Genomic DNA, 27,938 nt, shown 5'->3' with positions numbered 1-27,938 from the left:
CGTCCTTATGTAAAATATTGATTAGATTCTTATAATAAATAATATTTATACACGCATCCATTGTATTATTTTAGTTTAATAACTCACTATTGTGGTAGTACAGTAAGTACTGCAGACGTAGGTGCCTCCACTATTTTTAAACATCATCTCTTTGCCACGGCTCATGGGAGCCTTGGGTCCGCTTGGCAGCTAATCCCAACTTTTGGCGTAGGCACTAGTTTTTACGCAAGCGACTGACATGTCTTACAACCCAGAGGGGAAACTAGGCCTTGTTGGGATTAGTCTGGTTTCCTCACGGTGTTTTCCTTCACCGAAAAGTGACTGGTAGGTATATACCTATCATAATATATATCTACTATATCGTACATAAATAAGTTCCGAAAAGCTATTTTTAATATGAAGAAGTTATTTCATCTTTCAAAGATAGATATAATATAACTCCGTAACTCCTATTATATCCTCTTTGTCTTAATGCAGGAAATTAATTTTGTTTGCGGTTTAAAATTTTCAAGAAAGTAGTTACGTGTAGCATTTTGTAGGGTTCCGGTACACAAGACAACTGTCCGTATGTCACCAGGCTCTTATGAACCGTGATAGCTAGTAGACAGTTGAAATTTTCACAAATGATGTATTTCTCTTGCCGCTATAACAGCAAATACAAAAAACAGATTAATACAAATATTTAAGTGGGGCTCCCATACAACAATAGTAGATTGTTAACCAAGGGATGAAAGACATCATTTCAGCCTCGGACTATTGACGCTCTCACTGCGTTCGAACGCCAATAGTCCGAGGCTGAAATGATGACTTTCTCCCGAGTTAAACACTCCACTTTTCATTTCGAATACGAGGAAAGTAAAATGCATGTGTTTTTTATATAAAACATAACCAAGTATATATAATTTTTTATAGTATTTTTTTAAGGGTACCTTCAGTTAACAGTTTAGGCAAAAGTGTCTTTATTTATGGAATGGAGAGTCAAATATCAGAATGGAAATTGTATAACAAGTCCATTTAAACTCAAATTTCAATTGCTTATCGTAAAAAAAATTAAAAAATCGTACTTCGAACGTAAAATGCTCTAGTGCAGACACGTATCATTTTCTGCACACCTTTTAGAACAATAATGACCCTCTTTCAGAGCATGAGAAATAAGTACGTGATTTTTTTGCCGTTTTTTGCGTAATGGTACGAAACCCTTCGTGCGCGAGTCCGACTCGCACTTGGCCGGTTTTTACACTTATCTTTAATTCGGCGTGTGTGATTGTCTACTCTTAAAAGCTAATAAAATAATCTAATAATGCTAATAATGAAATCTTAGGGACAAAAGCGCGTCGCGACACAAAAGCTAAATGCCTAGTCTCCGCAAATAAAACACGTTTATCAGTCGCATAGCTGCGAGACGAGAAATGTCCCATCATCTCTTAAGTGCACATTTTGTAAGAAGTTAATTGCGTCCTTCGCAAAAAAATCTGACGTCGCTTCATACAGAGGAAATCCGCTGATTCCCGGAAAAAGCAATAAATCTTGCCTAGCCGCAGATAGTGGGTGGGGCGGGGTGTGAATATGCGTACTCCTGTACGGTCCCGGGTGCAAAAGGCAGATCAATAGGCGGGCGTCCTGCTGCTGGCTCATGGCTGTGACTGCCCGCGGCGCGGCGGCGCGCCATTCCTCGCCCGACCGTCGCCCGTGCGCCTGCTGCCCGCTGCTCCCGACTACTCGACACGCGCGACGTCAGATGGAGGTAAGTTCAATTATTAACACAACCTGTTTCTGATGCACCAGTGTATAACATAAATGCTTTGAACGCGTTTTACAAGTTTCTAGATTCACATGCAACTGATTTATTACTTCGACGAAGTTTTGTTAACATTTCAAAATAGTTGCGCCTAACAAACCGTTGACTTTTTAAAGTATTTTTTTAAATGACGTCCTTAAAGTTTGAGAATCCACTTTTGTCTGATTTAAAGTTTCGTTTTGATTTTAATACATCTATTTGCGTTTTTGTCGTCACTATCGAAATCATAATACTGTAAGACTACCTACCCTACTTGTTTAAATTTTCATTAATTTTCCTGTTGTCGGTGTTGTGTAAAATAATATTTTGTCAACCGAAATTGATCTGTCAACGGCGAATAGAAATTACGCAAACAAAAAACAAACGTTTACATTCGTTTGTTCGGATTGTAAGCGCCGTAGGTTAAGTTACAATTAACAATTTAACAAACAAACAAATCTAAATTAATGTAGGTAGCATGTGGAAACCAAATTTACTTAGTTCATTATAAGGGGTATATTGCACACCAAATTATTTAGGAGCGGAGGGGACGACTTAAGAGGTTGCGCGCAGCAGGGTAAGGGCGAGTTTTTGTTTGTGTGCGTTATCTCGTTAACAGGCAAACTGTGTTTGTTTGCGTAAACCCATGCAATTCATCCTCTCTCTCTAGCGCTCGGTTTGATTCCGTAGGCATTTTTAGGATTTCTTCTAGTGGGATGCCGCGGCGTACGTACCTTTTTTTTGTTTTCAAGCGGATTGTCTAGGTGCTTGTTGTTGATTTATTTAACTGCTAATGGGGTGCCGTTTAAAAATTATCGAGGACATTTGTCACTGGCGATGGCGAAGGATGAGTCGTTGCGCCTGAAGGCTGAATCTGATAGTTATCAAATCGTTATGAAATGGAATTGAACATGTACACTCATAAATTAAGGAATTGAATATTAGTTTTTACTATTATTTTACGTGGTTAGCGTTCAGTACCGATTGATATCGCTAAAGCATTTTCTTTCAAGACAAAATTAATCAGGACTCAGGACTTTGAGGTAAACATTTAAATATGTCAAGCCGGTCGGCCGGACCGGAACCCTTTTTTCTAAAGAGGTGCCGGGCAGGTACTAAGATACAAACAGTCGGGACGCCGACAGACAAACTGTCTCGTTTAATATTATTTATTGATGATAAAAAGCACAAATGACAGTTGTGTTATTATCTAGGGACGTAGCGTGGGTCAGTTAATATTAGACGGGCGGATAAATAAGTAGGTATGTATGAAAGTCATTGACTGCATCGGTGTATCTACACAAATTAATTGCTTTAACTACTACTTCTGTGTTATCGATGCCCCATTTATACTGTAGATATCATAAGAATATGATGCCAATGTCTACTTCAAATAGATTACAGATAATATCAATAAATTCGCAATTTGGAGGAAAAAATAACATAACGAATTGACATAAATATAAGTTATGTATGGTAGCTAACATGTAGGTTGCTAAAATGTTTTATGATTCATTATTAAAAAACATCATTTGGTTCAAGGTGGGAGGTATTGCCTGGTTGACGACTAAAACGTTTAAGTACCTACTTAAAATACAAATTAAATACGTACTTAATAGACGGAAATATTTATTTGTTTTCAAGGGGGCGAACTGGGCGAAGTTGTAATAATATTGATATTGATACCCGAGCAAGCGTAAGATTCCAAACTTGACCCACGATCGTAGCGAGTATTTCTAAAAGTGGAATCTTGAGCGTTGTGAGGGAACTTTGCTCCCGAGTGAAAAACAATTTTTTCATCACACCAACGCGAGGAAAATACTGTATTGTAAAACATAACAAATCATTTACAAATGAACGTAATTAAAAATTTTGCATTCAAAGTATCACTTAAAACTCAATTTTACTAGCCAACATGAAGAAACGACTCAAAATTTTCATCAGGTTACTTTACCACTCTTGTGGATAAAATTACAACTTTCCCGTCAGTTTTTAAAGTATAAACAACAATAACTTTTACAAGCTGGTGTAATGAAAAATATAAAAAAAAAATGCAAGTATCTTTATTTAACATTAAACGTAAAATAAATTAAGGTATACTAATATAATATGTGCCATTCTCAATCAAAAGGGTACTTATTGTCGGTTGTCAATGAGGCGCTATTTCCTTATAGCTTTAATTTGAAATCAACGTTATCGACAAGCGACAGTTTGTTACCTTTTGGTTGAAAACGTCACATATAATACTTATTATGATATTTATTTGAAAGTGTATTAGGTTCCTAATGAAATTCAAATTTACAAGTTTATCAACTTAAAAATATTAGGGGTTGAATATAATAAACTCATGGGTATCGAAATCCTAGACCACCATCTACTTAGGCAGGGGTCACCACCAAACCAAATAGTGACCGGTTTATTAAACCGATCAATAGGCGGTATCAAACACATAAGTTGTATTGACAACTTAGCTTTTTGATACCGTAAAATATGCCTACAATGCTCCAAAATTCGAAATTAAATATTTTTTTAAATAGTTATACAGGTAGTGGTAGTTGTGTTCGTATATGTATAAGCCGATCTTAAGGAGACCATCACAACTATCATAAAACACTTAAATTAGGTTGTGATATAGTTTTGCATTACCCAATGGGGGACAAAATAGGCATATTTTAGGGTACGTAGTTACTTTATTATTAATGGTTCGATCTAATTTTAAAACTAGTTCATTAAAATTGTCTAAAAGTGAAATCTTATATTACACACACACTGATTTCATGTTATAGACTCCCTAGCAAAGAAATAGTACATTGTGCAACATGGGGCGTAAGTTAAATATTTCAAACGAGAGTATAGTTAAATCGCGACGTCTTGCCGGAGCGATTTATAGACTCGAGTTTGCAATATTATTACGCCCCGAGTTACACACAATTTTTTTCATCACACTTGCGATACAAAAATAAAGTATAAAGACAAAAAACTGTTAATTATAATACTAGAAACTTCATAACTCCCTAGGGAAAACGCTTTTTTCTATAGTTCCCGCTAAGCCTGCGTGCAATTCCACATCTACTGAGCGAGTGTGCGGAAAAATTGATTTTTCAAAAGCCATATTGATTTTTTTACTTTTTTGTTTACACGGGCATTGTTAGATACATAAGTATTTAATTAACACATTAAAATTAACAACTTGATTAGCTAAAAGTTACATTTTGTACGGTAACGCAGCAGAAAAATACAAAAATGGTGTGTCCCTGATTTTTGTATGGGAGAAAACTTTCCCATTTTCTTTTGTGTCCGTGAACAAGATGCATGTAACTGCGTCGAAGTCGAAATATCGGGAGCTCAAAAACAATACAAAATGTAATCACGGTCCATAGTGATATGGAGGTCAATATAAGTCTATTGGCTTTAAGAAATAAAAGAATAGAAAAAAAAATTACAAAAAAAAAATAGAAGAATTTTGAAATTAGTCCAACGGTTACTCTGTAAGGCATGTCAAAGAATTAGACAAGCATACATACCATACGCTCGAAAAATGCAACTTCTTCGGTAGTGTGGTAAACCTATGACAGTAGTAGATAGTATCTACTGTATATGTAAAAAAACTAGTCGGTACATCACTAGTAGATACATATATGACTATATGTATAAAGTAGCCTAATTTTATGTGCTTTTTCTAATTCCCCGATTTAGTGCTAAAATGAACCAATCGAGTGAATAACTAATAAAGTAATAAAGATCAATTTGATTTCAATGGATTCTCGTTAAGCGGAGTGGACATTGTAGGTAGTTCTAATTCTATTAATAGCATCATTAGAATCCTAGGAAACCCCCGCCTAACGCCTAACAGCTCGGAATATCGGATGAGCATTCCGTCAGTCCATTCAATTTAACTAGTGAGGTGATGAGATATTGATTTAGATATTGCGTACCAATTTGAGATTCAATGTGTTTGTCAAGTTGATTAGTGACTAAGTTATATGCAAAGAGTAAAGTAAGTTCAAATTAACAAGCGATACAAAATTAGATAAAAGGGTAAGATATGTTTCCTATCCATTGAACTATTATTACTAACGTATAGAAACGGCAGAGAATCAGTATTTTGCGGTTTTGGCATCAAACCATAGAAGCGGAGCGTGAATCTCGCGACCTGAACGCGTAAAAGCGTTTTCACATTTTCCGATCCGATATCGGATGTCGGAAGGAAGTAAAATGTAAGATATATGAGTTTCTCTGTATTTATTTATGCATTTAATAAATCATTATTACTAAATAACTATAAATACCGCAAAACGACGGACTTAATGCCCATGGCACTCTCCTGCAGCTGTTTTTGTCATAGGCGCCTTCCGACATCCGATATCGGAAAGGCGCTTCCGATAAATTCAGCCATGTCGGAGCCCCCCGTCAGCTGTCGGACCGATAATATTTGTTTGTGTGCGTATATGTAAGCACTAGGCATAATGCTTGTAGTAGTATGCGTGACCACTATAGACGGCGCCCGGGCGCGCCCCCGCGGCCTGACTACGTGGATGTAGGATTCTACATCCGATATCGGATCGGACAATGTGAAAACGCTCTAAGAGCCATGAATTTTACGGTGCTTACGACGTTTTGGTCACGTGGTACAGGCTGTGATTGCGACAATTTCATTGTTTGGTATGTCGTCTATAGTAATAATTACTCAATGTATCTACCTCAATGTATACCTATAATAAATAGGATATTATAGTTATAACCCAAGAAAATTAAAGAAATCTGCGGAAATAATTCGTGTAGTTTTGAAAATTGGTATAAACTGTACCTTGTGGTGTCCAGATAAACATACTAAAAGTCCTCGGGGGTGGGGGGTGTGCTGAGGGTGTGAGGGGGGGGGGGGTGGAAGGTATATTTTTTCAGATTTTTGCTTCTATCTCGAATATCTGTACGAAATAGCATTATAATTACTTCGAACAAAAGTTTCTACATAAAATGTTCTACAAATTAGGTTGTATTTATTTTTACTCTACGATCAATACTTTAGGAGCGACGAGCGACAGGGTGTTTAAGTTAACTAAGAGATGAAAAATAGACGACATAAGAAAACGTCGTTTATTCGTAGTTGTTCATCATAACTGAAATTTTTAGTATAGAATAAGCAAGTTGAGTCGCCTGCTGATCAAAAATAAAAATAAACCGGTCAAGAGCATGTCTGGCCATGCTCAGTGTATGGTTTCGTACTTCCGTAGTTACCCGCCCAATAAAATATACTTTTTGCAAAAACTCAAAAATGGCTTAACCGATCAGGTTTGCTATAGTTTTTCTTGAAATTCTTTAATAAGCTTTACTTTCACGTTTTTTTTCATATTTTTTGGACCCATGGTTCAAAAGTTAGACCATGGTCGAGAAGTGGGGATGAATTTTTTTTTGCTTCAACCCTATAGTTTGGGGTGTCATTGGATAGGTCTTTTAAAATAAGTATGAGTCTTTAAGAACATTTTTTTGATAAACGTGATATTTCCGGGCATAACCGCTTTGAAAGAAAAAATAATGTTTGTGAGTCACTAACTTTTGTTTTGAACCACGAGTCCAAAAAATATGGAAAAAATCGTGAAAGTAGAGCTTAGTAAAGAATTTCATGGAAAACTATAGCGAATCTGATCGGTTAAGCCTTTTTTGAGTTTTTGCAAAAAGTATATTTTGACGGATGGGTAACTACGGAACTCTACACTGAGCATGGCCCCGACATGACCTGGGCCGTTTAATTTTATAATTGATCAGCAGGTGACTAAGCTTGCTTATTCTAAACTAAACATTTGAGTTATGATGAACAACTATACGAAAAAACGACGTTTTCTTAAATCGTCTATTTTTTATCTCTTTGTTGATTTAAACATCCTGTAGCTCGTAAAGTATTAACCGTAGAGTAAAAATGAATATGATCTAATTTGTAGAAAATTTTATGTAGAATCTTTTGTCCGAAGTAATTATAATGCTATTCGTACAGATATTCGAGATATGAGCAAAAATCTGAAAAAGGTACCTTCAAAATATTGATACATACAATAGTTGTTAAGCTATTACATAATATCTACATACCTACTTTTGATTTCTACAACAAAATTCCTAATCATATAATTAATTTGCCAGATTATAAATTTAAGAAAATTGTCAAACATAAATTTATAGAAAAATCTATATATATAAACGTAAAAGTCCTGACTGACTGACTGACTCACTTAAATAAAATAAATAAATAAAAGCAGGCTATTGGCAAAAATAGCTTCTTTTAAATATAATAAAATATGAAAATTGAATGTATGTAAAGTATTAAATATTTATCACTGAAATATGTATTATAAACTGAAATAGAAACAAACATTAAAATACAAATCAAAATATTTAACAAAATAATTTGATTTGCTTCCAAACTTTGTTTACTGAAATATGTAATTTAAATAAGTTTATAAAAAATATATGTTTTAGTTATAAGTGCATCCTCTGTTTTATAAGCTGTGTTATTGTTGACTAGTAGTTTAACTTGTTATCGCTATGTACTATTCTGATCGCCTGCCGAGCGCAGACAAGTTAGTGGCGCGCCCGAGCTAGTTCAGTAACCACGATCTTCAATTACATAGTCGCTACGCATCCCGCGTTCTGCAGTTCTGGTTAGCCTGAGACCTCGCGCCTGCGCTCGCACAGCGGAAGAATCTGTGCATGGTAACCTATTATAATGTGCACGCGTACTTACTTATGTAAGTCGCTGCGGCCAAAATAAATGTCTCCCTACCCACATACTGCATATTTTGAGTGTCAATTTGTCTATTTTCCAAAAACTTAATTTTGCACGTATTATCATATAACAATGTACTCGTCAAGATAATTAATTATTAGTATAAGTACTCATGTAAGTGAATTGTAATATTCTTATGAGTAATAAAATTCTTTAAACCTAAATCAACGCCCAGCCCAAACCGTTGAACCTAGAGAGCTGAAATTTTCGCAATAGGTAGTTTTTATAACGTTAGTATCCACTAAGAAGGGGTTTTTCAAAATTCATCCCCTAAGGGGATGAAATGAGGGTCCAAAGTTTGTATGGGGTTTAAGTTTTATTTTAAGCTATGAATTCGAACCCTAGGTAAACGATATATTATTAAAAAAGAAGTTAACTAATTTTAGCGTTTTTGAAAATTCATCCCCTAAGGTGGTGAAAAAGGGGTTGACAGTTTGTATGCAGATCAAAAATTTTATCAAATGCGGGACCTAAAACTTTGTATATTATTAGAATACAGGAAAAGTAATTTCAGCGTTTTTTAAAAATTCATCCCCTAAAAGGGTTAAAAAGTGGACTTTGAAACTTCTTAGAAAGACATTGCATAATATTACAAAAAAAAGTTATTTCAACGTTCTTTGCACCGTGTTTGAAAAGTTTGTATTAATAAAGTTAGCATCGGGAGCGATATTTTTTTTTAAATAGTAGACCTGAAAATCAGTGTTTAGAGAGATTATATCGAGAACAATTTTTTTCAGTTAGGGGCTCGAAACTTCGTACTTTGTGAAAGACAAATTTCATGCGTTGTATAATTATTAACAAATAATTAACCGTCCCTACAGATATCTTTTGCTGCATAATGTTCTATATAGGTATTATGCTCATGTAGAATATAACCAACCAACATACAAATCCACGCGTACGAAGTCGCGGGCAACAGCTAGTCTTACTATAAAGTGTCAGATTATTTGGGAGAAAAAGATGTATTGTATGGGATACTTGTATTTGTTAATTGTATTAGCCGAATAATTAAAAATGTTATAGTTCTAAGGAAATAATGTGCAATAATTTGAAATTGAAAATTGAAATTGTTTGATACGCAATTTGTTGATGCTCACTGTACAATATCATCTGAACAATTTCTTAATCTTATAAAAAATATCAGCATCAAAGTGATTTATAGCTGTCTGACTAATTTCCGGAGCTTTAACAGAAATTTCATTACACAAGTAGTCATTTTATCGCCAGATACCGGAAATTAAAATTAAGTACTCATAACTAAACAAATGTTGTCTGATTCTTTAACATTTTCATTATATTTACGTGTATTAGGATAATAGTACTAACCTGGCATATTCACGAGAGATTTGTTTTGCTGTCATAAAACCTACATTATCAATATGCAACATATTTAATTAACAGATGTAAATATATACAATTTTATTTATGCACGGTTGACGTAACTGGTGACCGAAGAGCTGGCGGCTTCCTCGCACAACGTATCAGCATTGCGATACAGCGAGGAAATGCCGCCTGCATCCTTGGTACAATGCCTCAAGGGCCTATTTTAGATTTAAGCTAGTTATTAATTTCGTTTAGTAGTACCACTGTATTATATCTTGTATGTAAATAAATTATTGTACGGTTTATAGAGAATTAACACTCAACACCAAAATAATATTTTATTATTCGTATCATGTGTATTTCGGAAAGGATGTACTCTAACGTAAATTTTGGGTGCTAATGCTGCCCAGCGTAATCAAATTGGAACAGGCTTAGTTAGTTAGAGCGACATCTATCATGATTCCAATAGGGTTGTTGACATGTTGACACATGTTGAATTTTATGACTAAATCTAGTTAAATAGATAGAAAATTAGCAATTTATCACAATAAGTTGGAAACTTAAAAAATACATGGGAACAATAAAAAAATACTAGAATTGTTTCGAAAAAAAAAACCCTTTTTTTTACTTTTAAATAGGAAAAAAATAACGGTACCATTGGATTCCTTGCATTTTATTTTAAAAAATATTGAATAGTTACAATATACATAAAAGCAACATTTTACCGACCAAATCACAATTCCCTTGTTTTCCATACATCGAAACGGCTTCTAAGCAAAGTGACACAGTGACGTCACGATGTGTTGCCATTTTGGAGCGTTTGCTCAGTAAAGTGCAGGTCCAGACTTTGACCATCATTTGTGATTTGTATTGCTTTAAAGACAATGGGTCCCATACAGACATTTGATCCTCAAAACAAACCTGATCGACTGATACCATAAAAAAAACATTGTCAACTACCCAATTCAGGAAATTGCTAGTTTCATTTCCAAATGTATAAAATACATATGGTATTCTGGAATTGCATAATGATATTTTATTATTACGTTACGACACCTAATTACCAACATCACTATTACATACCTATCGAGTTTCACGCTTTTTACAGGTGCTTAGCGCATTAAGGATGACTCACGTTAGACCGGACCGTGTCCGGGCCGGAGCTTCCGGCGCTTCGTTTTCTATGGAAAGCATCACGTGATCACCTGTCATGTCATAGACAAGTAAGCGCCGGAAGCTCCGGCCCGGACACGGCCCGGTCTAACGTGAGTCATCCTTTAATGGAGGAAATTATTAGAAAATCGTTCTAATTAATCGTTTTTCCTCCCGATTGTCCCTCAAGATATACATATATTATATTTTTATGTAAGTTTCACTGTCTCCATGTCTTAAATCGTTTTAATTGTCTATTAAACATAAGTGAAATACCAAGCTGAAAAGTTACACTTTTCATGGGTACTTTCATTACTTTGTACTTGGTATACCTACTTATATATTTAGAAAACCTATTTACAATCCCAGCTGAATGTTTCGTAAGTCGTGATAGCCAAACACAATAATCAATTATCTTGGGGGAATGAAGACACCAAACGCTTATAGGATAAATATTGTATATTATATTTAGGTGCTATGTTCAGCCGTCAATAGCCAGACTATAGCTGAAAGGCATAGAAACTACCTACACTAAACTGACTGGATGAACTTTGTCTAGAATGTTTGGAGGCAATCTGCATTTCAAAGGTGTCACCCGTGAGCCTAATTGGAAATTCCCTCTAACCGCCGCCATGGAGAGGTTGGCGGAATAATCGAACGAATTATTCAGGATACACTTGTTGTAAAAGCACTACCACAGTACCACGCGCATTGTCATGCGTAAAGAATACAGTTCAAATATTTCTTAATAGGGGATATTACGCAAAACTCTGCGTAGGGGGCGCTCAGGGGCACTGGCAAATAGTGACGGCCTACCGCGAAACACGAAAATCGTAATTTCGTTATCTGCCTCTCTGTCAATAATATCACGATTGCATATTCGAGCGATAAAGAGGCAGATAAATTTCGATATGATGAAAAAGTCGGCAAAACTATAAAGTTAGATAGGATATTGGAAAAAACCGGCCAAGTGCGAGCCGGACTCGCGCACTAAGAGTTCCGTACCATTACGCAAAAAACGGCAAAAAAATCACGTTTTTTGTATACCCCCCCCCCCCCCTTAAATATTTATTTTATTTTGTTTTTAGTATTTGTTGTTATAGCGGCAACAGAAATAGATCACCTGTGAAAATGTTAACTGTGTAGCTATCATGGTTCATGAGATACAGCCTGGTGACAGACAGACGGACAGCGGAGTCTTAGTAATAGGGTCTCGTTTTTACCCTTTGGGTACGGAACCCTAAAAAGTCTGCTAGGTGCTGTCAAATTCCAGTATCTGTAGAAGGTCAGCTAAATACGAAGAAACAATATGAAAAATTAAAAAGGCGGCACAACTATAACTAAAAGTATAAAAATTGAAATAGTCTGCAAAGAGCGAAAGTTGGCGAATAGCGATCACATCATACTTAAACGTTTGAAATAATGGAATTTAAATACTAAATTCAGTAAAGTCGTTTTTCTAGTAGATATGGTATTCAGCGCGCCAACTCCTTGCAATATCGAGTAGCGAAACGCAAAACACCATGTTTGGTTTCAATCTTAACACATTTCATTTAAAGCCTGACCAGGAATATATGATCACGCGCCATGTTGCGGAATTTCACTGGAACTAATATTTTCATACTATACTAAACTGTCACCCTATACATGAAAATAACAGCGCCCTCTTGACAATGATCATATATTACTGGTCAGGCTTTACAAATGAACGTAATTAAAATTTTTGCATTCAAAGTATCAACTCAATTTTACTAGCCAACATGAAGAAACAACTCAAAATTTTCGTCAGGTTACTTTACCACTCTTGTGGATAAAATTGCAACAACCGTCAGTTTTTAAAGTATGGCACTCTCCTGCAGCTATTTTTGTCATAGGCGCCTTCCGACATCCGATATCGGAAAGGCGCTTCCGATAAATTCAGCCATGTCGGAGCCCCCCGTCAGCTGTCGGACCGATAATATTTGTTTGTGTGCATATGTCTAGGCATAATGCTTGTTGTAGTGTGCGTGACCGCTAAAGACGGCGCCCGGGCGCGCGCCCGCCGAAGCCTGACTACGCGGATGTCGGATCCTACATCCGATACCGGATCGGACAATGTGAAAACGCTCTAATGGTCAGGCTTTCTAATATTATATGAGCTCTGTGCTCGCATGTAGTTGTTACGATCTCGTGGTCTCAGTTTCACTGGTCCATCCGACCCGAGCGTTTGACCCGCCTGCCGTAGGTACTTAAATGTGAATACTTTGCCAGGTCTGGTTGTGCCCTTTATTCAATTCAATTCAATTATTTATTTCGAATCATTTTGATCCATATAGTGTTAGTAAGCACAATAAAACTTGAAATTAATTAAGGTTAGTGACATACAATTACAATTTACAAAACACACCCATAAATTATAAAATAAAATACAATAACAAATAAAATAAATAAAATCTAGGCAATCTAGATGCACCATTTCTCAACATCTGTTGCTGCCACATGTAGATTGTTCCAGTGTTTGAGTAATGGTGCATCCATCTTACCTGCCAACGTTTTCAGGATACTATTGTTACTGCCACACAGTCCCCGCATAAGGGACGCCGATCTGTTGCGTATAATCGCAAAAAAAGTCGTCCGTGTGCGCCTCCGCGAACATTCCGGACAGTAGTTACCACCCGTTAAAAGTTTATCCGCAAATAAGTTTTAAACGGAGCGCCTTTGAAACTGATTTTACTAGTTAGTTTATACAACATCCTGCTTTTGAAACACTGGCTTTTCCGCTGGCAGCATCCGCTCGGTGTACCTTACATTTCATTAAAATGTCAAAAGGTCCTCTTCGTGTTGGCTTCGGCTCCGCTCACGCCTCCCAAAGGTCCACAACACCATTGTTCCGTGATGGGGAAGACATACATTAATAATTCAGCCTATATATGTACATCCCACTGCTGGGCATAGGCCTCTCATGCGCGAGAGGGCTTGGGCTAGTTCCGATAAACTCATTGGTACGAGCCAGAACTTGAACTCTCGACCTCCGGATTGAAAGTCGGACATCATATTCATCCACTCGGTCACCACAGCTACACACATATTTTACAAAGTCATCGAAAATTAAAACTACTTAAATAATAATAATAAAGCCTTTATTTACTTACATTTTACGTACAAAAAAAGTTAAAAACAATAATTTTTTCAAGTCATGGCCCCTTTTTGGGTATAGGCCTCCTCCAACTGTCTCCAATCACCCGGTATTTTTTGCCTTCTCCATCCAATCTGTCCCCGCTATGATTTTGATGTCGTTGATCCATCGGTCTTTTGGTTTTCCTGATCTCCTTTTGCCACTTGGACCCCATCCATTTAGTGACGCGTTTTGTCTGTCTATTATCTGTGGACCTGGCAAGATGTCCTGCCCATTTCCATTTTAGCCTGCGTGTTTTGTACTGCGTCTATTATTTGTAGCGTCGTTTGTTTTCAAAGTGTTTAGTTGTAATCCTATAGCTTGGCCAGCCTTATTCTGTTCTACTATCATCGTTTCTAGTTGTTTTGGTGAATTTGCGAATAGTATGATATCATCTGCGAAGTGCAGGTTGCTCAGAAACTCCCTGCCAATCTGTATTCCTTTCCTGTTCCAATTATAATATTTTGGAGTACAGATATAAATATTTTGGGTGACATTGGGTCCCCTTACTTCACACCTCTACGTATTTTTATTATTGGTCCCAACCTGTCTAGTTTTACTCTACTTTTACTTTTCTTGTATAGGTATATCTTTGGTTATATTTTTATATCTAGTTGGGACGCCTTGATAAGGCCTTGATGCATCAGTGCTTGCCAGATACTCTCGTGGGAAATTGAATCGAACGCCTTCGCGTAATCGATGTATGCGAGGTAGATATGTTGATTAATATTTATATTCTAGGTGCTTTTCCACTACTTGGTCTAGTGTATGGATATGTTCGGTAGTTGAGTATCCAGGGCGGACTCCAGCTTGTTCCACTGGTTGACTTGCCTCTATGATTTGCTCCATTCTTTGTTCTAGGCACATAGCGAACAATTTGTACATATTTGGTAATAGACTAATTGGCCTATAATTATTAATATCGGAAGGATCTCCCTTTATGTTTAATAGGATTTTACGGGACTCTCCCCAATTCTCCGGTATTTCTTGTTTCTCTAGTATCTTATTAAAAAGAGTTGTACTATGACCTATTAGTATTTCTTTCCCAAATTTTAAGACTCGTTCGGAATATTGTCAGGGCCTGAGGCTTTTTTCATTCTTTAAGGATTTCTTTTTTTTCATTATTTCTTTGGAGTTGAATGGGTTGATTTTATTAATTTTATTTTATTTTATTCTAATTCATATTTTTCGTTTTCATTTTCGTCGCTGCCTTTGTCCTGGTAGAGGTTTCGATAAAAGTCCGAATCAATGTTTATAAGATTTTTTCAGGTCTGTAATTTGCTTGTTGTATTCTGTGTTTTCAATGTAGGTAATTAATTTTTTCTCAGTAATTTATTTGGATTTTGTAGGCTATTTCTTGGCTTCCGGTGGTTAGCTCACTTTTTTCTTAACGTTTTTGATATTTAGACACTATATTTCATAGTTTTTTCTCCGAGATGCATTTATATGCGCGAGTGAGGTTTCACCATTACGAGATTTTCAAGTCCATTTGACAGATCATCAAAATTAAAACTACAATCATCTAACTAAAACAAAACGTATTGTCTATAAAATATTCTGCTGTGGCCGTACCACGAGTTGACACTTGAGGTTTACGTTGGTGACTGCGTAACTCGATCGCAGTCCATCTCGCTCGCACTGATGTATTTGTGCGATAGAGAGGGAATGCGATCGAGTTCACGCAGTCGCTAACGTAAATTTCAAATGCCAACTCGTGGTAGCCATGCTGTATTTGTGATACAAAAACGCAAACGTTTGTTAAAATTGTCAACAATATGCTGCAGTGAAAATCTTTGTCAAAGTATTTTTTGACTACCTCATTTCATTTGTTTTTTGCATTGCGAATGTTGTACGTTGCTAAGCGGTTTATTTTATTTTTCAAATAGATGCAAATTTATAAATTACTTTAGCATGTGCGAATGTCTATTTAAAATAAAGGTAAAATAATAATACATATTTAGAAACAATCTAAAGGGGCCCACTGATCACCAGTCCGCCGGACGAAATCAGTCTGTCAGTTGTTTGGAACTGTCAAATTTTTGTTCTAACTGACAGGCTGATGTCGTCCGGCGGACAGATAATCAGTGGGCCCCTTTACACAGATTAACCTAGCCCCAAACTAAGCAAAGCTTGTACTACGGGTAATGGGCGACGATATAAGTACATACTTATATAGATAAATCTATACATAGATAACATCCATAATTCAGCAGTACGGATATAATGGTTATTCTTGTCTACGTGACAGCGCGATAAAACGGTGTCCGTCACTTTCTATCCAGCGCTTATTTTAACCATACGCCTGCAGGAAGAAATATGCGTGATAAAACTGATAAACACATAATAAACGCCCTTACCGGGATTCGAACCCGGGATCTCCTGCTTCATAATAGGCAGGGTCAATGCCGACTAGGCTAGAAGGCCGAAAATATGGTGATTGGTGAAAGGTGGGAATTAAAGAAAGGCTCAGATGGTCGCCCGGGTTCTTAGTGTAAGGGCTGAGTGGACGCTCGAAGCGGAGCGTTTGGCGGGGCGTACAGAGTGGCGTCGGGTTAAAAAGTGATGTGATGTGAGCAACGTGCACTAAGGCCGGTCCTATACGTTTGCATTTGTTTAACATGCACACCGCACGCCCCGCCCCGCTTCACGCCCAACTCGAGCGTCCACTCAGGCCTTACACTTAGGGTCTCCATACATGGTACGATTAATCGCTTCGATCAATCTGACGAAAATCGTGACGATCGGTCGCTTCGATAATGCCAGTCAATACACGGAGCAATTGGCCGTTACGATCGATGCGCGATCGAGGGATACAGCGCTGATACACGGAGCAATGGGTTCACAGTGAACCGTTCACTCATGGTACGATTCATCTTTACAATCCGTCGTTACAGACCGATCGAAACGACGGATCGGTAGTGTATGTCAATATCGTTATCGATTTACTTTTTTTTTTTTTTGTTTTTTTTTTTTTTTTTTTCAAAAAAGTATAACACATTTTAAACTTATACAAGTTTCGCCAATCTTGCGTTTAACGGCGTCGAAGACGATATCAAAAACCGCAACAAAACCCGTGCAATGAATATCGCAACGATGAATCGCCATTATATGGAGTCGCGATCAGCCATTTGATTTTTGTCTGATTCTTGAGTGCGCCGCACGCACTGCATCCTTCGTTCGCGCATCAAGAACGTATCAATTATTTGTCCGCGATTAACCGGCCCTATAAATACAGTCGTGTCAGAATTTGTTGCAGATATGACTGTCCTGCGTACATAAAAAAAATATTCAGTGTTCAGTCGTAATGGCCCGATGCATGGCAGATGTTATGAGCCAACAACGGCAGCTATAAAATAAAAGCTGCCTAGTTGAAGTATTTTCGGCCAACGCTCCCGCTTCCGGGGCTTATTTTGATTTACCGCGAACATTTGTGGGCAGCGGTAGCGTTATTTTATAACCCATAGACAAAATCCTGATTTATTTGTGAATGCTTTGTGATCTCAATATGTGTGTATAATTAAATGATCATAAACTTCGGGCCAAAATAGTTAGGTAAATTAAGTTAATTTTTCAAAGACCAGTATTATAATTAAGGAGCCGTGAGTTCAGGTTCTTCTCTCACTCTCACAGAGCGTGAGCGAGACGGCTGTGCTTGCGCGGGATCGAGGATATCATTGTTTTCAATTGTTAGGTATTAGGTATTTATAGTATGTTTTAACAAAAAAAACTGATGAGTTCGATCACAAAAAGTTACGGATTTTTAGAGGCTGTTTTCATATTTTTAGCTTTTGTGTAAACAGTGGTGCATTTTAGATCAATGTTCGTGATTTTTTTTCTATCGAGCGAAAGTTGTTTCATCAGTATTCGAATCAATGAAGTTAACTAGAGAAATGCCTCATGATTTCTAATCATATTTTCTGCAACCGTATTATGATCTAAAAAAGCGCTGCGATTTTTCAAAAACTCTGCTGACTGAACCTATATATACCTATACTGCATCTTAACTTCGTGTTAAAGATAATTAAAATTATTATTTTATATCTTTTTTTTTTTTTTTTTTTTTTTTTAATCTGGTTTTTATGGAGGCTTTGGACACTCTAGGTGAACATGTCAGCCTCATGGGTGCTATCATAGTTCCCTACTCAAGGGAGAGGTCAATAAAGTGGTAAACACTGATTGCTTTGTCCGATATAGGTTCTGCCAACCAACAATTGATCTGTCCATTGTGCATGGAGCCCAGACTACCAAAAATTCTTTTTCTCAAGTCCGAATTCCGGACGCATTCCAACAACACGTGAGACAAGTCATCAGTCTTATTTTATATCTGAAAAGGCATTTCCGAGTGTGCACATTTGGCGCGGGTATACCTAGTTACTTAAAAGATATATATAGGTGAATGTTGTCTTTTGTAGTGTATAGACGTCTCGAGCGCTTACGTCAAGGTGACGTCACTGACAGTTAGAGTGACCGCGGGCAGGGCAATTTGTATCACGTGGTGTTTGCGTAGGCGAGCCGTTGGAAATACATTACATCGTATGATTTACTGCGGTAAATACAGTACTTTACATCTTTGTCCCCAGAATAAACACTGGATGTGGCTGGTCGGCGGCCTAGTGCTGCTGTCCATGGCAGTAGCTTCCGACGGTGAGGTGTGGGAGGAGAGCGACCACGAGGTGCTGATTCGAAGTGAGAGGGGCGCCAAGAACCGAGGTCAGTTACCTCTATCCAATTATGTTTGTTCATGTTTTTGTGCATTCATTGTAAACTACCGTAAAATGGGGTGAGTAAGAACAAAACCGACATTCAAATCTCGATAACATTTTATTTTTACGCATGCAAACTGAATGGTGTATATTATAAGTGTTACAGACGTTTGTATTTTAGTTTTTATTTTATTTTCATAACTTTGACGGTAAACAGGGAATCCCCAAACCCCGTAGTCCCTCGTAATTGGGGTGAGATGGGTTTTCATACAAAGGTGATTTTAGAAGATTGTTGAATCGTTTTGTTTTATTATGAGTATTACTAGATTTAGATTTATTTATTTCAGGATAAAAATAGCTCCATTTTAAATTGGAATACATTATTTTTGTAGCAGTAGCCTTAAAATCCTATCTCACCCCCCTTTCATACCTTCTCTCCCCATTCATAACCCAACTCTCCCCGCGAACCCTCTCACCCCATTTTACGGTATGTGAGAGTATTGTATTGTATTGTCAGTGATTTAAGCGAGTGGTCAAAGTTGTCTGTTAGTATACAGGTTGAAAGCTGGCACGAATGGAATTAACGAAACTTTCATTGTATGAGCAAAGATAGATATAACTCCGTAATAGATGGATACAGTCTAAGGAAAAAACGTGCCTCGAAAATCAAGAAAATTTGATTCTCGTTCAGAGGGCGCTACTAGTTTTGGCCTACAGTCGTATAGATGGCGTTGACGGTTTCGTTTGTTATTTAACAATTTTAACGCATATCAGTGAAAGAACATGGGTCAAAATCATAAAAATAATTAATGCAAATAAAAAAAATCATTTATCTATATTTAAATACATTCTATCGTAATATTGTCTTCGGTTACCGCGATAGTTACTCATGAAATAAAACTATGAAAACGGATTATATCGCGTATATTGAATTTATAATACATCCCGACGTCCCGATATTGGGATACCCTCCTACAATTTAGGAGGGAATTAAATCTTCTCGGATCCGTGGTGTAGGGTTGGAGCCGGCATAGTTTTTTTTTTTTATTTTTTTTTATTTTTTTTTTTATTTTTTTTTTTATTTTTTTTTTTAATCGCGTATATATATATATATCTTTACTTGAAAAATAATTATAGTGTATAACTAGCCTTATGAACCGATTTTGCATGTACAACCAGCCTTAAAGTTTGTAGTCTATGATTGTTCATTATTTTAGTATGTGGGTATTTTTGCATTTTGTAATTTTTCCTCAGTCACCCGTTGACCACGAACGCTGTAAAGAGTTCGAAACGTCGGGATGTATTATAAATTCAATATACGCGATATAATCCGTTTTCATAGTTTTATTTACATTCTATCGTATTTTTATAAATCTTCATTTTTAGTTTTAAAGTGTGTCGACAGATGGCAGTGAATTTACTGGGGTTACAAAATTTACTATGACAGTACCGCTCTAGTATAAGTTACTCTATGGTATGAGTGACACCTGAGTACCATTTTATGGTTAATGTGATATACACATATGTATTTTCATTCACTCATTCATTCCACTCGTGCCAACTCTTGTGAATCGACATGTTCATGGGTCATATCATACAGATATGTACTTATTGAAAACAAAATTGATAAGCTTTTGTGCATATTGGTATTGAGTCTAGTACCTACTCCTAGAAAGTTAAGATTTATAGCAATTAATTGTTATTACGTCCACATGAGAGACTTAATTGAACCTCACGTATGTGTTTTGTATAAACTTACATACTTACTAAATTCTGTGTATTTCTCCATACGCGAGGTATAAAATATCCTAACCCTAGTAAACCCTTCTACAGTTAGATCAAATGGCCTAGCCAAGATGACATTCGTTGATAGAGAATTCCAATCGAAACTTACATAATGTATGGAAATAGTGACGTGACTTCGTAGCATCTGTCATCCCAAAATTGTTAGGGTTCCGTACCCAAAGGGTAAAAACGGGACTTGAACGGGACCCTATTACTACCTAAGACTCCGCTGTCCGTCTGTCCGTCTGTCTGTCACCAGGCTGTATCTCGTGAACCGTGATAGCTAGACAGTTGAAATTTTCACAGATGTATTTCAGTTTAACAAATACTAAAAAGTACGGAACCCTTGGTCCGCCAGTCCAGTCCGACTCTCACTTGTCCGGTTTTTTTTTATTTTTGTTTAGCGCTTGTCGATGTACTTACGATTATCATTTTAGCTAGGCCCCAAGGGGTCTCTAAACTACTTTTGTCCAACGGAAAGGAAGAAGGAGAGCTAAATGCCATTTTAGGCAAACGCTGGCTGTGGTCCGCAGGTCAAAAAATTTAAAGACCCCTCAGTCAGACCGCAACCGACGTGACGATCCAACTTTACAACACAACTTCCTAGGGTTACATACTTTCTTTTATTTAAATGGCTGCCATCAAATACGTCGGTAGGTAGTTGATTGATTTCAGTACAGTGATAGCCACGATGCACTGTCGGGTGTTGACTAAAGAAAGGTTACACCTGCAAGTTTCAATTTAAAACTAGGTAATTCTACATTCCCTGCATACTTCCACGTTAGTTCACTGCATAATAAGCTATCCATATTACCCTTTAAACAACATTAATGAGCAAGAACACAAACAAATATTCTCGAAACGACTTCGCCATTTTGAAGTTTAGCCGGTAATCCCGAGTTACCGAATTTTACATTTTACTTCCTTCCGATATCCGATATCGGATCGGACAATGTGAAAACGCTCTAAGGGCCAAGCGTCAACCTATATACGTATCGCACATGGTATGATGCATCCTTAAAACAATCGACTACGAGTGATTCTGAATTCAGATATGACTTTGTTCCGCCAGAGGCTCATGGAACTTAATCAGAATATCAAAAGAGCAACGTTCGTACGAAAATAGATATTGTTATGCCGTTGCAATTAAATTTGCTTTGAAGCGTGACGTACGCGCCGAAATAATCAAAAGACTCGACGAAATTAGATGCGCGACCGAGTGTCACAAGAGGTGTTCTTGTCTTTTAAACCAAAATGTGTGCTTCTTATGCAGGTCAGACAGTATCACTTGTATCACATTACTAATAATGATATTCTTAAGTTTGGTTATGGTAATGCTATTCCAGAACCACTCCACACACATCAATATTAGTAGCCGCGGGTTAGTTTAAATTATTATTGGCATAGTTGCGTACGAGTATATATACCTATCTAGAGTACGCTTTGAGGAACCAAGACCTTCGCCAACTATTACATAAACCATAGAGGTTTACAATCGTGGCATGCTGGCAAAAGTTGTATGAATATTTAAAGTATTTTAATCAAAAAAAAAAGAAAAAAAAGAACGCCTTATCTATTTAGGTTAGGTACTTATTTATTCATTCATGTATAAAAATCTTACATTCAATTGGACGTTATCTAGCGCCAATCGTTCTTAATACTCGTAAACTGTGTCGGCCGAACGTTAATTGCAATTAACCATTAACCAGTACAAATTGAACCGAAAACCGTAACAGACGGTTACAGTTTACGGGTCAATTGCATTAACGCTTCGGCCAACACTGCTCGTAAACATCTTTGTTTTCCTTCACACCCACTCCTTAGTAACCGGACTTTGAACCCTAAGTTTTCCACCCCCTTCCCATCTAGCGCAACGACACTCGACTCGAGACTCGACGCTCATTGCCAGACGTTTATATCTAAGCTGATTGTTCGTAGCGAAGATATATATAACTCCGTATAAGATTTTTTTTTGTACTGTTAAATCGAAATATAATTGCAGCATTGAATATTTTCTCCCAACAATGTATTACTAAATAAAGTAGGTATCAGATCCAATAAGGATTAAAATAAAATTGCGATCATAACGAATTAAATAGTAAGATTAACTATTACACTTTTTTTTTAATCGTCGAATTTATTTATTTACACTTCAAATTAAATCTTACACAATACTTAAAAAATACCTAAGAACTACAAATAATCTATATAAAAAAACCCTTAAGATTATAAGATTTATATCCCGTATAAGATTAATAGTCTAAGGTATAAACGTGCCTCGGAAATCAAGAAAAAGTAATGCTCGAATAGAGGGCGCCACACCTTTGGCTTATACTCGGGTAGATGGCGTTGGCGACACCGTTTGATACTTAACAATTTTAACACATATCAGTGATAGAACATGGGTCAAAGTCATATGGCGTTCAAAAAAAAAACATTTCTCAGCATGTTGCTGACGACTTCCAGCGCTGATCTTCCGATAATATGATATGTACATATAGGTGAGTACGAGAAGACTAAAAGTAAAGTGCTCCAAATATAAGGATTTTAAAACACACCAATTTGATCACTACATCGTATTTTTAGATAAGCATACATATAAAGCTTCAGTAGTCGAATTCGATTGCCGACTTAACCGAATGAACGTCGTTTTAAATGGCACAGATAGGTAGATACCTGCCCGTAATATGACAGAGGAAGGCTAATGGATAATGCCAGGCCCCGCGAGAGAACTACGTGACTGTATCTGAAGGTACTGCACTAAATTTGACAGGAAACGGGGTCCTTATCGAGGAAAAGGTTTTCAGCCCAAACTTATCTCATAGTAAAACTAAAAACATTAAATAATTTAGGTAGAGTTAGACAAAGATAAGTTTGCAACGATTATGATTGCATACGCAGTAAACGTGTTATTTATACGTTATAATTTCATAGAAGTTTGACGTTAAATATAACACTTTATCATGATTCATGACATTAATCATTAAGAAGTTGTCGATGCTGATTTCTTTAAGCCCGTTGTAAGATTATTAGTTGGCTACAAAATATTTCCAATCTCAAATAAAATGGATCTTAATTATATTTTTAACTAGTATAGGGACTGAAATAATTTTAACGGATAGAAATTAAATACTTTTGTATTTTTTTTATATATAGGTAAGGTTTTGTTGCGATCGCACACTGAATTTTTATCGAACGAGCGAAAATAACGATCTCAGACACATCTGTCAGTTAGGAATACATCCGTGATAGTCTGGCAAGAGTCACTTGTCATACAGAGAGAATTGTGCCTTTTTTCTTAGGCTAGTATTGTGTTGGTGTCCTAAGGCACCCCAGAGGTGCAGAGGGCCTTCGCAGACACGCCACGCCTTCCTATCTTCAGCGACCCTTCTGGCTTAAGCCCCCCATTCACACTCCTACATGGTAGTCCGCCTCGCCGTCCGCCTCATTATGTAGGATTGTGAATGTGGTCGTGGACTACATGGCGTCCTACAAAACCCAGGTAGGATGCCTCTTGGGTCCTACAAGTCCTACAAGCCCCGCCCACTGCTTGCAGTCCGCCGCGCAGGATTGTCTGTGGTATGACGTCCTGCGCTGCGTAGCTGGACTGTCATGTAGCGAATTGGACCGTGAATGTTAATGCAGGACTGCAGTCCGCCATTTTCTTTACAATGAAAAACACTATTATTTATTATTCATTACTATTATTATTTAATTGTGCCTAAGGAAGGATTCCTGACGAATCCGAAACATGTCGCCAAAAGCGACTAAAAATATTAGTGAGTGAAACCGTACTGATCTAAATATATGTGGTATTCTTATAAATAATATGGATACATAAATTGTATGGATACATCATGTTTTAGATACACCCGGCTGCAAAATTGCATGGCCATTTTATACGTAAATTAATTCATAATTAGTCCATGGAATTTAGCAGTTCGCTATACCTTATAAACTCCTTACAGTTTTCTCTAACAAACACCGTAACATATATGTACAACTGAAAAGAAAGTCCAATAACCACGCTGCGCAATATTTCGGCACTAAATGATACACGAAACGACCACTGAAACCCCGAATAATAAAAATAAAGAGGAAAGTTTCGTGGAACCGCCGGACACATGTGCAACGGATTTGTCTCGACCAAAACGAATGCAAATGCATCAGCGAGACGTAAAGGGGGATTGGGTTACTGACTTTAGATGCTGAACATGCGGTTTCATTAAAAATACTTACGTTTGAGGTGAAATCCCTACGAGGGAACACGTTATTGAAGGTTTCTATTTAGTATTTTTTTTATATTATAATAATAATAATAAATAAATAATAAATATTATAGGGACATTCTTACACAAATTGGCTAAGTCCCACAGTAAGCTCAAGAAGGCTTGTGTTGTGGGTACTCAGACAACGATATATATAATACTTATACAAATACTTAAATACATAGAAAACATCCATGACTCAGGAACAAATATCTGCATGTGTTCATCACACAAATAAATGACCTTACCGGGATTCGAACCCAGGACCATCGGCTTCACAGGCAGGGTCACTACCCACTAGGCCAGACCGGTCGTCGAATGTAGTTAATATTATGTAGTTACAAAATGAAAAAGGTTGCATTATATGACGTCACGTTGTTGTTTAATATCCTAAGAAGACCTGAGAAGAAGACCTTGCAAGTATGTGCCATCGTTCACTCTGTCGATTAACAATTCGTAAAACTAAACCTTAAAATAAATATTACAAAGACATAATAAAGTCAAGCAAGTCTTTAAGAATTTCTGCTTTGCGAAATTGTCTGAAACACTGAATGTGTCTTAAGTAATAAAGTATTCAATTATTTACGTTCGTGGCAGTCAAAAATAAAGCAACAGGGAATAAAGATAAATTGCCACGAAATCGACCATGCGTGCATATGCGTGCCTTAAAATTATTGCGAAAGATCCTCAAATACATTTAATTACTTATACTCAGGCCGTAAACGAAACAACGTGCGAGAAAGAATATTTCCGCTCACATGCATCCCAGATGCATACCATTCAATATTTAATGTTTACGTCGTTGAGAGTGAAAATGAAAACACAGTTGCAATGAAATGGAACGTAGTCGGTTTCGTGAATGAAAACGTTTCAATGAACACGTAGATTGCCAGAAGAACCTATACTACAATGTGAACCATGTGAACCCACGAACTAGGGGAAGGCAGGGTAATTACGAACACCTAAGGGAGTTTTGGAATAAATCAAAAGATATTGTTTGTAGGATAACTGTAATAGCTTCTTCTGAAAGTTAAATTATCGTACTTTAAACTTCTACAATCAACAGTATTAATTTATCTTTATTTCATCAACTTTTATAACATAGGTAAACAAAATCTATTAGTGTTTGTGTTTACCCGACGCTGGTCGGGCAATCACGAAAACCTAATGAGACAGTTAAGATCCCAGACTAGCCTAAAAATGAGATCATGTACGGCAGATTATAATTTTAAAAGCGTACATAAATACAATATCTAAGCAGCGCTAAGATATCTCTTCTGCCTGTTTGGCTTCGTTTATCAGCGAATAACATTTTAACTTGATAGTTATATGTACTAATAAAAATACTTTAATAAATAATATGCGTATATTATTTATTACCCATTTTCTTAAACAAACAATTACCTTAAATGCATGTTTATTATGTGGCACAGAAAACTGCCGTTACACGAAGAGCGCTTGGTCCGAGTGCGATTCGAAGACCAACGTGCGGGCCCGCACACTCACTCTCAAGAAGGGCGATCCTGGTACTTGCGAACGCACCAAGACCATTCAGAAGAAGTGCAAAAAAGGTCTGTATTATTTATTTTTTAATAATAATAACAATTATTATTTTCTTCTTTATTTATTAGGGTTCCGTACCCAAAGGGTAAAAACGGGACCCTATTACTAAGACTCCGCTGTCCGTCTGTCTGTCTGTCAACAGGCTGTATCTCATAAACCGTGATAGCTAGACAGTTGAAATTTTCACAGATGATGTATTTTTGTTGCCGCTATAACAACGAATACTAAAAACAGAATAATATAAATATTTAAATGGGGCTCCTATACAACAAACGTGGTTTTTTTGCTGTTTTTTTCCGTAATGGTACAGAACCCTTCGTGCGCGAGTCCGACTCGCACTTGGCCGGTTTTTTCTTCTTAAGTTATGTTTTTTGTAATATGGATATAAACCAAAAATACAAAAATTTATACAAAAATGATACAAAATACATATAAACATATTATAAAAAACCTAACCTAAGGTGCCGCCACCAGCGGGGCTGCCGGTGGTCAGGGCCGCAGAGAGAGGAACCGCTGGACTATCCGCGCCGTCTCCAAGATCACCGCCTTCTGCATCTGACCCGTGATCCAACCACCTAGCGAGATGTTGGTCGAGACTCTTCGCTATTAGACCGTTCACTTAAAAACTAACGGGACAATGATCGTCGAATCAACGTTAATCGTGGTTATTATTTTTATTATTATTTATTTTGATACACTAGCAACTCTTGGAGCTGATGCGAGTATATCGAAGCACTTTTATTTTAATTTATTTTTTGCACTTTTCAAAGTTCTAAAATCTATTCTAGTCTATTTTTGAATGTGTTCCATTCCAGCAACTGGTACTCATGAAACAAAAACTGGAAAAAAAGTGTAAAAAGTACAGCTACGAACAATTTATTGTATAGAAATCGAGTTGTCGATGTAACATCATCTTTCGAGATTTCAGTGTTTACCTTACAATACATACAGGGTTTGTTTGCGATCCACTTGCGATGATATAATTAACTCCTTCAAATTTAATCGCAAGCTTCTACTTCACTAAAGTACAATTGAATCTATATCTACATAATAAAGAAATGTGTACCTCTTATTATAAAAAAAAACCGGCCAAAAGCATGTCGGGTCATGCTCAGTGTAGGGTTCCGTAGTTACCCTTCCGTCACAATAGGGTAAACTGGAACTAGTTGTATAGAATAGAAGATTGTTAACAAAGGGATGAAATGTTGCTGGTCACCCGAGTTAAACAATGTACTTTTCATATCGAATACGAGGAAACCAAAAAGACAAGGCAAATTGAAATTTCCATAATCAGTACTTAATAAAAAAAAAGACGTATAGCCATGATTTTTTCTTTAGAACTTACTTTCAATCGGAGACTTAATTTGCATGTCTGGTCGAAATAATCCACAGCGAAAAACATTAAATTGCAATAGGTATATTTATGAAAAGACGCATA

The 27,938-nt window shown here is 36.8% G+C and overlaps 1 protein-coding gene across 1 annotated transcript in view; it reads left to right on the top strand.

The window, feature by feature from the left end:
* Positions 1 to 1,600: 1,600 nt before the first annotated feature.
* Positions 1,601 to 27,938, top strand: part of LOC134753935 (uncharacterized) — a 35,413-nt gene continuing 9,075 nt past the window's right edge. Inside the window, exons 1-3 of the mRNA XM_063689914.1 lie at positions 1,601 to 1,744; positions 18,762 to 18,891; positions 26,371 to 26,508. Of these exons, the coding sequence (XP_063545984.1) occupies positions 1,634 to 1,744; positions 18,762 to 18,891; positions 26,371 to 26,508 (379 nt within the window). The 5' untranslated portion in view covers positions 1,601 to 1,633. The remainder of the gene's footprint in view (positions 1,745 to 18,761; positions 18,892 to 26,370; positions 26,509 to 27,938) is intronic.

This window comes from Cydia strobilella, chromosome Z (genome assembly GCF_947568885.1).
Source record: "Cydia strobilella chromosome Z, ilCydStro3.1, whole genome shotgun sequence".
NCBI lineage: Eukaryota > Metazoa > Arthropoda > Insecta > Lepidoptera > Tortricidae > Cydia > Cydia strobilella.
The sequence above is the reverse complement of the archived record's forward strand: the minus strand, read 5'-3'. Positions and strand labels throughout refer to the sequence as shown.